General features: G+C 27.5%; 1 protein-coding gene across 4 annotated transcripts in view; it reads left to right on the top strand.

Annotated features, from left to right (window-relative positions):
• LOC129959976 (myocyte-specific enhancer factor 2-like) overlaps window positions 1-12,130 on the top strand; it is a 348,098-nt gene that overhangs the window by 322,424 nt on the left and 13,544 nt on the right. For all 4 annotated transcript variants that reach the window (XM_056072924.1, XM_056072926.1, XM_056072925.1 and 1 more), the window contains 2 exons: window positions 8,981-9,184; window positions 11,851-12,012. In XM_056072924.1, the coding sequence (XP_055928899.1) occupies window positions 8,981-9,184; window positions 11,851-12,012 (366 nt within the window). The remainder of the gene's footprint in view (window positions 1-8,980; window positions 9,185-11,850; window positions 12,013-12,130) is intronic.

Here is a 12,130-nt window from a genome sequence, read left to right as displayed (position 1 = left end):
AGATGGGAACAAAAATGCGATTTTAAAAAAATTAAATCTAAATTCGCATTCATGTAAGGTTTTTCACCGCTTTTTTCCTTTCTATTTTAGCTTTTGATAAAGCCATAATTCATTTATCAATACACCAACACAAAAGTAAACAACGCACACTCTTATCATTAAGCTTTATTTACGATCGTAAAAAAAAATATTACTTCATCTATCCATTTAACTAATTTAAATTCTATGAAATCTCAATCACTTTCCGTAATGATGAGTCCTCGCACAGTATGGACACGTAATACGTGAGAAAAAGTCCACGACTCGGCAGTGACCGACTTCTGCGAGCGGCAAAAAGTCGGTAAAGGTCGAGAGCAAATTTCTTTTTTATTCGGGATAGGTTATTATCACCAGCGGTGATGTCGTTTTTTTCACTCTTTTGGCGAGCGATATCTCCCGCCAAACAACTATCTATCCTCATCTGTGATAGCACACTGACATCATTCTCCGTAATTTTACTTTTGATTCGATGATGACGTGGAAAAAAGTAGGTCGGATCGCGGCGATTGTTTTGGAATCCCAACCCCTGATCGTTCTTTTTACGTCCTGTCTCCTCCTCTCTGCCCTTTCTGTTTACTATTCAATCTGTGCGTGTGTTAATGCAGAAATGGTCATTGGCACCAAGAACTCGTTAAGCACAACAGCGGACATTCTAACGGTGCTTTTTTTTTTTTCTTTCTCTTTTCATTTTTGTTGTTTTTGTTTCGGTTTGTTCACTTCACTCACTGATGAGGCGTGCTCAGTTTTATACTGGAGACTGGGTTTTTATTCTTGTTGTCGTTGATGTTTTTTCATTTTTCCTTTTCTTTGTGGTATAGCAAAAATTGGTGTCATTTACCTTCGCTGCTGAACTTTAGGAAAACACAGCTAGGGTATTTTTCGATCCTTTTTTTTTTTTTTTTTTTTTTTTTTAATTTTTAACTGATACGATTAAAAAGTTGGAAAGTATGATTCCTCTTTCCTTCCACTTCTTTTCAATATGAAGGTTTTGAATGAAATTTTAGTAAATATAATTCCAAAAGCACCCCCCGCCCCCATTTCTTATCGCGGTGAAAGAAGGGCTGTACATTCTTTCTTCTTCTTTTTCTTTCTTTGTTTACCCTCTTTTTAGACTAATAAAGCGACAGCTATTCTTACAGATATTTAATTGTGAGTTTGTTCTTGCGAAATAATTTCATAATATACATCAGTATAGTATGACTTTACAGCTTGAAATAACAGAAATGAAAGAATTCTTTTGATATTTAAGCAAAATTAATTTCCATTCCAGACATATAATTAATTGTATATCGTCTCCTAATTGCTTGATTCTTTTAACTATAATAAACTTACCAAAATTCGAAAAGGAATTATTTAAAACAAGGGGAGAAGAAACACAACATCTTTTAAAAGAAATTTAGTAAAATAATTTTTGCGGGACATAAAACTGATTTTAAATACATGTATTATTATTACTGAAAAATTAACTTTTTTTCTATTTTCATGAGATGAAATGTCGCAGCATTTGCCAATAAAAGTATATAAAAGACGATTTTATTCTTGTTTTTTATCAATAAAACAGAGCAGTAATGGCATTGAATAGAGTTTGAACAAAATCTTGAAAATGTTAATCACTACATTGGGATTTTATTCCAGATAAACTGGAGAACTTTTCGCGAATAAAGAAATAAAGAAAGCAATTTAGTGTAATTTTCGCTTTTGATTTAATGTAATATTAATTGAAGAATGCATTTTAATTTATAAGAACATTAAAGGAAAAGATGCGGAAATTTGCAGTACCCTATGTTTATTAATGTAATGACTTAATATAGCTGAAGATTTTCTAAACTAATTGTATTTCCTAAATATAAAATGGTATCAGGAAAACTTTTAGTAGAATTAAAGTTTACTAAAAACGAGAGAAGGGGAAAATAGTTAATTAATATGTCGATGTGCAGAAAATATTAAATTACATCAAAAAAGTTCTGAGGCCTTAACTGCACAAGTAGCGCCATCTCTTAGAAACATATGAAACTAGAGTTGAAAGTGGGATAAGTTGTATAAACGATTTCGGACTTACTCTTTTCCCTTGAGAGATTCTTTTGATAAAATCATTTTCATTATTTATTTACAGTTTAATCTTTTGTTATTTTTTTTTATTATTTTTATTTTGATCTTCCAGATACAAACTTTGTATATTTATTCTTATACATTCTATAATCTTAAAGTAAAACATCAGAGATATTACTCTTGTTAGTTTTCTTTTTTATCACCAAAATAAATAATGGTGTTGAATAACGCTTGAACAAAATTTTTAAAACTTTTATAAAGAAATTAGGATTTTATTCCAGAGAAATTGGAAACTTTTTTGCCTAGAACAAAAAAGAGGCAATTGAATTTTTTAAACTTTTTGATTGTAGTATGCAATTTAATTTACCAGATTATCATTGGAGAAAAGGAGTAAATACGCAAAACTTTACGTATATAAATCTGATATTTTTATGTAGCTGAAGAATTTTTAAGATTACTGTATTTCTCAAATATACAAAGATATCACGGAGACTTTCAGTGGAATGAAAGCTAACTAAGAGAGAGAATATATATTAAACACAGTTATGTACAGTGCAATTTAAAGTATTTTTTTGCTTAACTGATAGCAGCACATCTAAAAAGTTGGAGATTTTTGCCATACAAGTAGTGCCATCTCTCAGAAAGAGACAAAACTAAAGTTAAAAGTCAGATGAGTTTAATTAAATGGGTTTCTCCTTCTTAATTAAGAGATTTTTTTAAAATATTTTTTTAAATTTTATTATTATTCATTTATATTTTTAGTCTTTGATAACTATAGTTTCATTATTTTATTTATTTATTCTTTTACATTCTATAATCTTCTAAAAAAACTCAAAGCCGTTATTCTTGTTAATTTTTTTTTTCCTTCACCAAAATTATCTAAATAATGCTGTTGATCTTAGAAAGGTTGATATCGAAATTGGGATTTCACTGTAGAAAAATTGGAGAACTTTTAGATAAGAAAGAAAAAAAATGAGTAAATTTAATATCATTTTATCATTTAATTAAATTTAGTTCTAAATGAAGAATGCGCCTTAATTTATTAGGATATTATCGGAGGAAAGATGTAAATGTTCAAAACCTTATGTATATTAATGAGATGTTTTTTTTTTTTGTAACAAGATCTTCTAAGGTAACTCGTTTTTTAAATATAAAATTGTACCAGAGAGTTATTACTAGAATTAAATTTTGCGGTTATCCGCAGAAATGAAATAAATTACGTTCCTACTTAACTGAACTGAAAGCAGTGCGCCTAAAAAATTGCACTTTTATCGAATTCGTGGCGCCATCTATTAATAAGAGACAAAACTAGAATTGAAAGTGAAATGAGTTGCGTGCATGATATCGGGCCTTGTCGCGTTTTCTTTTAAATATTTTTTTTTATTTTGTTATTATTTATTTTAGACATAGTTTTATTTTAAATACGGTTTAAATTTCTACACTTTGGATTTTTCGACAAAACTTTATTTATTTCCATATATTTATAATAGGAGTACTATGCTATGTTCTTATGCATTGTATATTACTTTATTTTTACTAAATATTTAACCATACCTGGCTAATTGTTCCTTAGAACCATTAATTATAACTATTTTAAAATTTATAATTAAAGCAAACATGCAATACAATGCTTTTAAAAGCTAGATCGCTGCATTTAATGACCTTAAAACGTAAAACTTTTTGATAGATGAATTAAAATCTATTTATAAGACAGTTTTGTTTTATTTCCATAGCTAAAGTGAAAGTATCCTATTTCTCTTTTTTTTAAAAAATCTAAGAAGTCGGTATGTATTCTCGAAGGCCTATTCGCTTTTCAACAGACATTCGTGAAATAATTTTTGCCGGAAGTTGAATTCAAAGTACCGCCATCATGATTTTTCTATTTTTGCCATAATTTATTTTCGAGATAAAGCAAGGAATTAGAAAAGGATTTTTTGATATTTTACGATATTTGAAAAATATTTTAATATATAATCATTAAATATTTATTTAAAATATCTTTTCCCTTGTTTTCGATAATTTTTCTAAAATAAATAACAATCAAACCTCAAAAAAAAAAAAAAAAAAAAAAAAAAAAAAAAAAAATTAGTTTGCTCAGAATTTAATAACATTCCATAGTATTTTTAATTTCGTTGATTTAAAGATAATTTTTGAAAAAATACTAAAATATATGCCTTAGCTTAAGCTAAGTGTTAACATATTAATACTTAGAAAAGGAGAGTTATGTTCTTTATTTACTTATAATGCAATGAACAATATCTTCCTGTTATATCTATGGTAATCACATTTTCCACTTATTTTAAAATACTGAAGCTACATGTTCAGAGTCTCAGTATTTCACATAATATCTTCCAGAGACGAATATATTGCAACCTCAAAGTGGTTTTAACCTTTCTAACTCTCGAAGACTTTAATTCCCCTGAAATGGCATAAGTGGTTTTAAGAATAGGAACGCATTTTTTTTTCAACTTATGCAAATGATTTACCACATAAATTAATCGAAAAAAAAATGTGTTTTAGTAGTAAGGAATGTTACTTCCCGAAAAACGCAATTTTTTTTTCAATCCTCAGTTTTGGGGAGATAAAACTGATGATTTCAAAAACTCGACTTTGTATTTGTGTAATTAACTTTTGTAAATGCGTTTTGTAACTAATTTTTGTAAATTAACTTTTTTACTTTCAAAGATCTATCCTCTATTTATAGACCCAATTCTACAATAGTGTGTTGTTCCAATATTTTAGCTAGATTTTATTCTTTGCAATCTTCTTTCAATCATTACAAAACAAACCCCTCTAATATTTAAAAAAATACTAGAAAATGAAGTAATTTAGAAACATTGTCTCACAATTGTTCAGTAAAAGTTATTATAAATTGTAAATGACTTGTTCTTTCGTTTATTTATTTTCTACTAGTTTGAATTGGACTGGAATTGATTAAATACATTTCGAGTTTCTCTCTTCTAAAAAAGCATGAAACAATTCTTTACTTCAGCAGCTTTTGCTCTGCATGCTTGGCCAATCAGTTTAGAAAGGGCCAATTTATCATTCCAGAGCATATCTGTTGACATAACACGATACATCTAGTTATGCACATTGTTTTATCTAATCCCTAGGAGTGTTTCTTAAATATAGTCTGAATACAGTGCAATATATGTTATCATTAAAAAATGTAATTATCCATTTACCTTTCGATGATTGTTAGTACGAGTTGGACTGATTTCGCCATCTGTTACATCGAGATTAAACTAAATTTATTTAAAGCTAAAGTGGGATGAGTCCTGGATGAGTTGTATGGTATCAGGCTTTTCTTTCTAGTTTGAGGCATTTCTTTTTAAAAATAAATTTGTTGCATTTTCTTCTGGTAGTTTGGGAATCTATCACTTTGCAGTTACTAATAAAACTAGACGAATAAATTGACAAACATTCCATGCGTCCCTGTTCATAGCACATTAAAGCTGCCAACATTTAAATGATATTACACCAAACATTGTCACTCTCATTCGTCTCTTGGGTTTCAACATGAATCAAACGGTGATTGAGAATGCTTCTTCAGTACGAAGGATCAAATTTTATCATAACTTTTTAAATATATTTTAGAGAATATAGTTAATTTATTTAATAACTATATACTGCTTGATATATTAAGAAGGTACACGTATTATATAAATATTTTCTGATCTATGCTCTGTCATCTCTTGCCAGAAACGTAAATACAAGTATTTTAATACTCCTAGAGGCTAAACCAATGTAATTTCAGGTTTTTTCTCGTCATATAACGGGTTTCGTTTATAAATTAGATAATCTAACCGTTTTATGAAAAAAATCTGCCATGGACTAGTGTTATTCACATATAAGTAAATTTAATTAAAACGACGAATAATTGTTTAAATATGCCTATTTATTAAATTATTTTATTTAAATTATTTCAATTAAATAACTTAAAATAGATAATAAATTTAATTAAAATAATAAATATTATTTTAAATAAATTATTTGTTTAATTTATTTTCATTACCAACTATTTCCGGCCTACACTTTTTTAAAATCATTTTTAACTTTTGTTACATGTTATAATATTTTGAGCTTTTGGTGCTTAAAAAAAACAATAGAATACCTTATTTTTCCAATAGCTTTACACGATGATTGAATTATCTTTGTAAATAATGTTTAATTTTACGAAACGTATCGGTTAGAACATTTTAAGGTAGTAATTAAAGAGGCCCCTGGGCTTACTTGGCGATATTCAGATTGCACTAAAATTGTCAAGGTCCATTATACGTAATACAACTATCTTGGCGATATATCTCAGCTGCGTTGCGTTTGAATTTGGGGCTGCTTTAATAAATACCCATTTTGCTTTGACGATAAGCATTTCAAAATATTTTGTTTAGTATTTCTAGTCCAGCTTCCATTTGTAAAATATTATCGGACTGCTGCATATATATTTATATTAATACACATAATCAATAAAATATATTATACTATAATATAAATCATGTAACTGCACACATTTAACAATATTGTACAATTTACAAATTTGAACGTGACTATTCAGTCTCAAATTTGAAACGACAAATTTCAAGTCTTCCTAACTTTTCTAGTTTTACCTTTGAACTGCATAGGATTTCAGTGTTATTCTTTTTCAAATAATAACTAATTCGAAGTGGAATTGAATAAGCGAAATATGCATATTTTTTATTCTTTTGTGATAAATGCTGATGAAACACAAAATACCGACTATCAGATTGAATTTCTTTATCGTTCCTTTATTATTAACAGCTTGTTAGGGAGACTATTGTAGAGTAGTACTATTTTCAATTAAACTATAATGTTTCTCGAAATTTTTATGACATTTTTTTTTTTTTTTTGAAAATTTCCATGTTGATTAAAGATTAATTTTCGTAGCTTTTAGTGCAATTCTTTTTAATTTTTAATCTGTATTTTTTTTCTTTTTAAAATAATATACAAAAAGATACTCTGTTCTTTCTCAGTCGAAGCACAATAGGACACTAACGTATTATAGTAGAACTCCAAAATTGCTTTTAAAATATCTCAAATAGCAGTCGCGGTATAGGGATGCTAATAAAGAAATGAAAATAACAACAAGCTTTAAAAAGGACCCGGATTGTCAAGGATGTAAAAATTAACTCAATTAAAACTAAGGTTATTTGCTGGTTCCAAATAAATAAATAAATAAAGTCCTAAAATTTAATTAGAATTTTGAAGTTCGAAAAGATGAAAAATTTTAGATGCCCATGATTGTAATTGGCCACTGATAACAATATTGCGTATTTTTATTTTCAAAATCGGGTTTAGTTTTTTTTTTTTTTCCATTAACAAAATGATTTAATTTTCAATCTTAATAAATAAATTCTTTTATGATTTTGCAGTATTCAAAAGAGCATCCGAATACTTCGGTTATAATTTGAAATCTTTTAAAATGTTGATGTATTCCAAATGCATGCCGTTTCGAACAACGCTTCATAATATCCAATAAAGTGTCCCTTTTCTTTAATTAAACAAAAAACATTTTAATGAGTATCTGCTTTTCAGTTTTATAGACCGACTTTTTAATTTAGACTGTTTATTCTTTTGCTTCGAAACTTGAACGTATGTCCAAGAATTGTGTGCAGTCTGAATTAAAAAGCTATCAGCAAATGTTTCTCTAACTGATAAAAAAAAGTACCAAACTGCAAAAGAACTGTAGAATACCAAACTGTACATTCTACAGAAAGATTTATATAGCTGGCAAAACAATTATCCTTTTATGAGGCATTGCTTAAATATCATCAAAAATAAATGAATTAAAAGTTCATTACTTGAACGTTTGTTAGCATTTTTTAATGTAATCACTATCTGTGTTTCTTTATGTTCAGGAGAATAAAATTAATAAATTATTATCATCTCGGTTTTTATTAAGCTTACCCGTGAAGAGTGGTACAACTTTTAGCAGTACAGATATTTGCAGTTCCGATAAGTTGTTGAGATTTTATTTTAATAAAAAAAAGGGGGGGGGGAATATAATAATAAATGTTTTACTAGTACATGAATTTCCTCGTGTCTATTGTTTTCCATAATTTCAAATTAAATTATTTAATTTTTTTAAACTTTACATACCACTAAAATGTCCCTTCAGGTTTTTAAATTCCCACTAGTACGGTGTGGAAATTCGACGTCACTAAGGGATTTAACCATCTAACCACTATCCATCATATATGCAAACGAATGGGAACGTTAGCTAAATTATCTCATTTTTGTCTACGACCCGCTATAAAACATTTTCTCAAGTGATTGCTTTTGAGTGTTTAAAAACCTGTGATAAATTCAAAACACAAAATAAATAAATAAATGATACTACTGTATCCTATGAGGCGTGTTAAAGCAAAGGAAATCTGATATCTCATTCTTAATTCTTAAATAATAATAATTATAATTATAATAATAAAAGAAAATAAAAACCAACTCAGAGAAACGAAATGCTCACAGGAAAAGGGGGAAGTCTTTACTGAATGACTGCGCATGCTTTGAGGAGTCTTTATTGAATCACTGCGCATGGTTTTAGAGCAACAATTACAAAGTGTTTGTTGATGTTATTATTAATTGCCTTTAAGCAAAAATAAATAAATAAATAAAATAAAGCTAATTTACACTGCTACTTTTGATTATTCAAATCCAATTCAATATTGTTTGATCACTTCGAATATCTGTTTCTATAAACATAGTTCTTATAAATCGACAAAAATTTTAAATTCAAGCCACCATAGCTTTCGGCTTGACTAGTGGTGCCATCTGTTAGTATTAATGTATATTAATACATATTTAATTTTTATAATGCGATGTAAACATTTAATCTTCTGCTGATTTGTAATGATTCTATTTCCATTATTTTTAGGTGACATTTACGAAGAGGAAATTTGGACTTATGAAAAAAGCTTATGAGCTTAGCGTATTGTGTGATTGTGAGATAGCATTAATAATATTTAACAGTACCAACAAACTGTTTCAATATGCTTCTACAGACATGGACAAAGTACTTCTGAAGTACACAGAATATAATGAACCTCATGAAAGCAGAACGAACAGCGATATTGTGGAGGTGAGCACATAGTTTTAAAACCAGCGTAATTAATATTTCCCTTCTTTTTTGTAATCATTACTACAATTTATGATTTTTTTTTGTATATTTTAGTACAATGTGAAAGAAATAGTTTTTTATGAATTTTTCTTTGTGATTTCACATTGTTTTAACTTTATATGTTTATTTATTTCATCATTGTTTTCATGCAACTGATATTTACAGATGGAAAATTTCACCTTTTGATTTAATGTGTGTTGTAATTTTTTTCATTTCATTTCTATAACTGGATTATAAATTTTGATCTACCTAGTTATTTATGTGAGCTTTCTTTGTGTATGTTACAGGTAAGTTACATTTTAATTTTAAATATTTGTCAGTCGCGTAATCCTTGCAAAGGGTATGGAACCTAAGAAGTAAGTACTTCATATTTTAATCTATTTTTCTTTGAATTTTTTGTGAATTTAGTTAATTTGTCTCATTAATTTGATTACAGGATTATTTCAATAATTTGATTGATGTTTTTTAGTGTTTTTATAAATGAAATATTGTATAAGGAAAGGATGAATTTTAATTTGAATCAAATTTTAAAGAATTAAGAAGTTTATTATTTAAGTTTGGAATATAATTATGTCCTCCCCCCCCCCTCTTCTTCTTGTGCTGTCTTTCTATCATATGTCCTTTATTAGTTTTATATACTTTCAATTCTTCTCAAAAACTTTGATTTGTCTTCTTTCTGAATTTTTTTCAAAGATGTTATGTTGGTGAATTATTGAATATAAGTTACTACCCAAAAGTCCTTAGACAAACTTAATGGAAAAGGCAGGCACACAGTCATTTTTACAGAATATGATTGTTGCCTACCTTTAAAGTTTGTCTAAACACTTTTGAATCACTCTTTAAAATGCATTGAGAATATTTATGAAGTTACAGCTTGCAAATTATTATTAGTTTCAAAAAATAATTTTCAATTTTTATATTAAAAATAAATAGTATGTTTGCAAATATATTCTATATCAAGGAGTTAATTATATGAAATAAATATTATGATTTAAATTTTAGAGCATTAATGCCTTTTTTGGAATGGAGAGGATTAAGTATAAATAAATTGATTTAGTTTGCCATGGTATTGTTATGCAAAACTTAAATATTTTTTTAGTAACTTCATTATATTCTTATCAAATATGCTACTATTAATGTTACTGTATAATTGATTCTTGAGTAATTTGAAAAAAAAAAAGTATAATTTGACACTGGAATTTTTTAATGATATTCAGTATCTTTTTATTTCACAGATTGTATTAATAATTATTTGGTATTAAGAATCAATTACCAGTTCAACATATTATGTTGCATGATTTTTTCAGTTATGAAAACATGGAAATTTTGAAGGAAATCAGCTGAAAGTTTCAGAAAAATAGTAATTCACATCAAATTCATCCTTCTGAACAAGGATGTAATAAATGAAAAGAAGCTATATGATAATTAAATACCAACTACATATTTTGTCTAAAGATACATTTTTTAAAACTGAAAACTTTTTATTTTAAATTTTGACACTAGATGTTCAAGAGTTATTGCACACACTTTTATATTAAATAAAAGACATTGGGAAGATAAAAATAGTATGTCTGTATTATTTTATAATGTATTTACAAAAAATAATTAATTTTGATAATGTGACTCCAAAGGTAATAAATCTTGATGTAAGACTCCTTTGTTGCTCATTACATATCCATGATAATGTGATTTTGTGCTGCTTGCCAAATATTTGATGAATTATGGAATTGCTAGCAGCCGAGATGTGCTGCTTCACTTCTTCCATATTAATACAATGTATTTGATTTCATGAAGTTTTTCACATTATATCACATGAAAAAATTCAGGAGAGTTCAAACTGGTGGGTGAGGAGACCAGGAAATTAAACCTACTTCATCAATCCATCAGAGAATATTGTTACAGTCTACAAAAGGTGATACCAAGCACAATCTATTTAATATGGAAAATAACTATGCTGTAAAAGAAAAAAATTCCCAACCCTGTTAGTAGTCATATGTGGCATTAAAAAATAATTGCTGCACTTGGTTCTTTTTGCATAATCTGTAATGGAACTGATTATTCTCACCTCCCACCCCCACCCCTTGCATATTTGGATGTTATGTGATCAAAAACTGTTTACATTCTCATTATGAATTTTGACTTTTCATTATGACTTTTCATTCAGTGGTAATTTCCTTTCAATACATCTGATTAAATTTAATCAATTCATAATCATTTTATAGATTCAATTTTATAGATTTTATAAAACTGCTAATTACAGGAAGGCTTTTAAGAAAGAATTTTATAAATTTTATTTAACTCCTACTTTGGAGAGCGGAGCATTGGAAATAAAAATGAAAATTGCATTATACATCGAATAAACATTATTCAATTCTAAATATGCAAGGAGTTTTAAATTTCAAATAAAAATTAATAAAGATTGAAATTTATGAATTGTGAGAAGCAATGTACTTTTATTTCCTTTATTAATTTGTATTTAAAAAAGTATATCATGGAATTCAAACATTTCATTATTATGAAATTTTATTCATATTTTTTTAGCTTTATTTATTTTCTGAATAGATAATGTTCAGTTTTATATGTTAATTCAGTTTATTCAGAAATATAATTTTCTTATTTAATTGTAGGCATTAAGTAAAAAAGAACACAAAAGTTCTTCAAATGGTTGTGATAGTCCAGAACCAGACCAAGATTATGCTTTGACTCCGAGAACTGAATCCAAGTATTGTAAAATTAATGAAGAATTTGAAATGATGATGCAAAGAAATGTTCAACTTAATGGAAACCGAGTTAGTTTGTACTTTTATGTGTAATGTGCAGCAATTGCTGTGATAATCAGTTTGGATTTTGTTTTGTTTATTATTCGCCAGCAGACATGTTTGCATGATTAATTAACAATCCTTTGGC

The sequence above is a fragment of the Argiope bruennichi genome, chromosome X2 (genome assembly GCF_947563725.1).
Source record: "Argiope bruennichi chromosome X2, qqArgBrue1.1, whole genome shotgun sequence".
In the NCBI taxonomy this organism is placed as follows: domain Eukaryota; kingdom Metazoa; phylum Arthropoda; class Arachnida; order Araneae; family Araneidae; genus Argiope; species Argiope bruennichi.
Note: the sequence above shows the minus strand (reverse complement) of the source record. Positions and strands in the feature narration are given on the sequence as shown.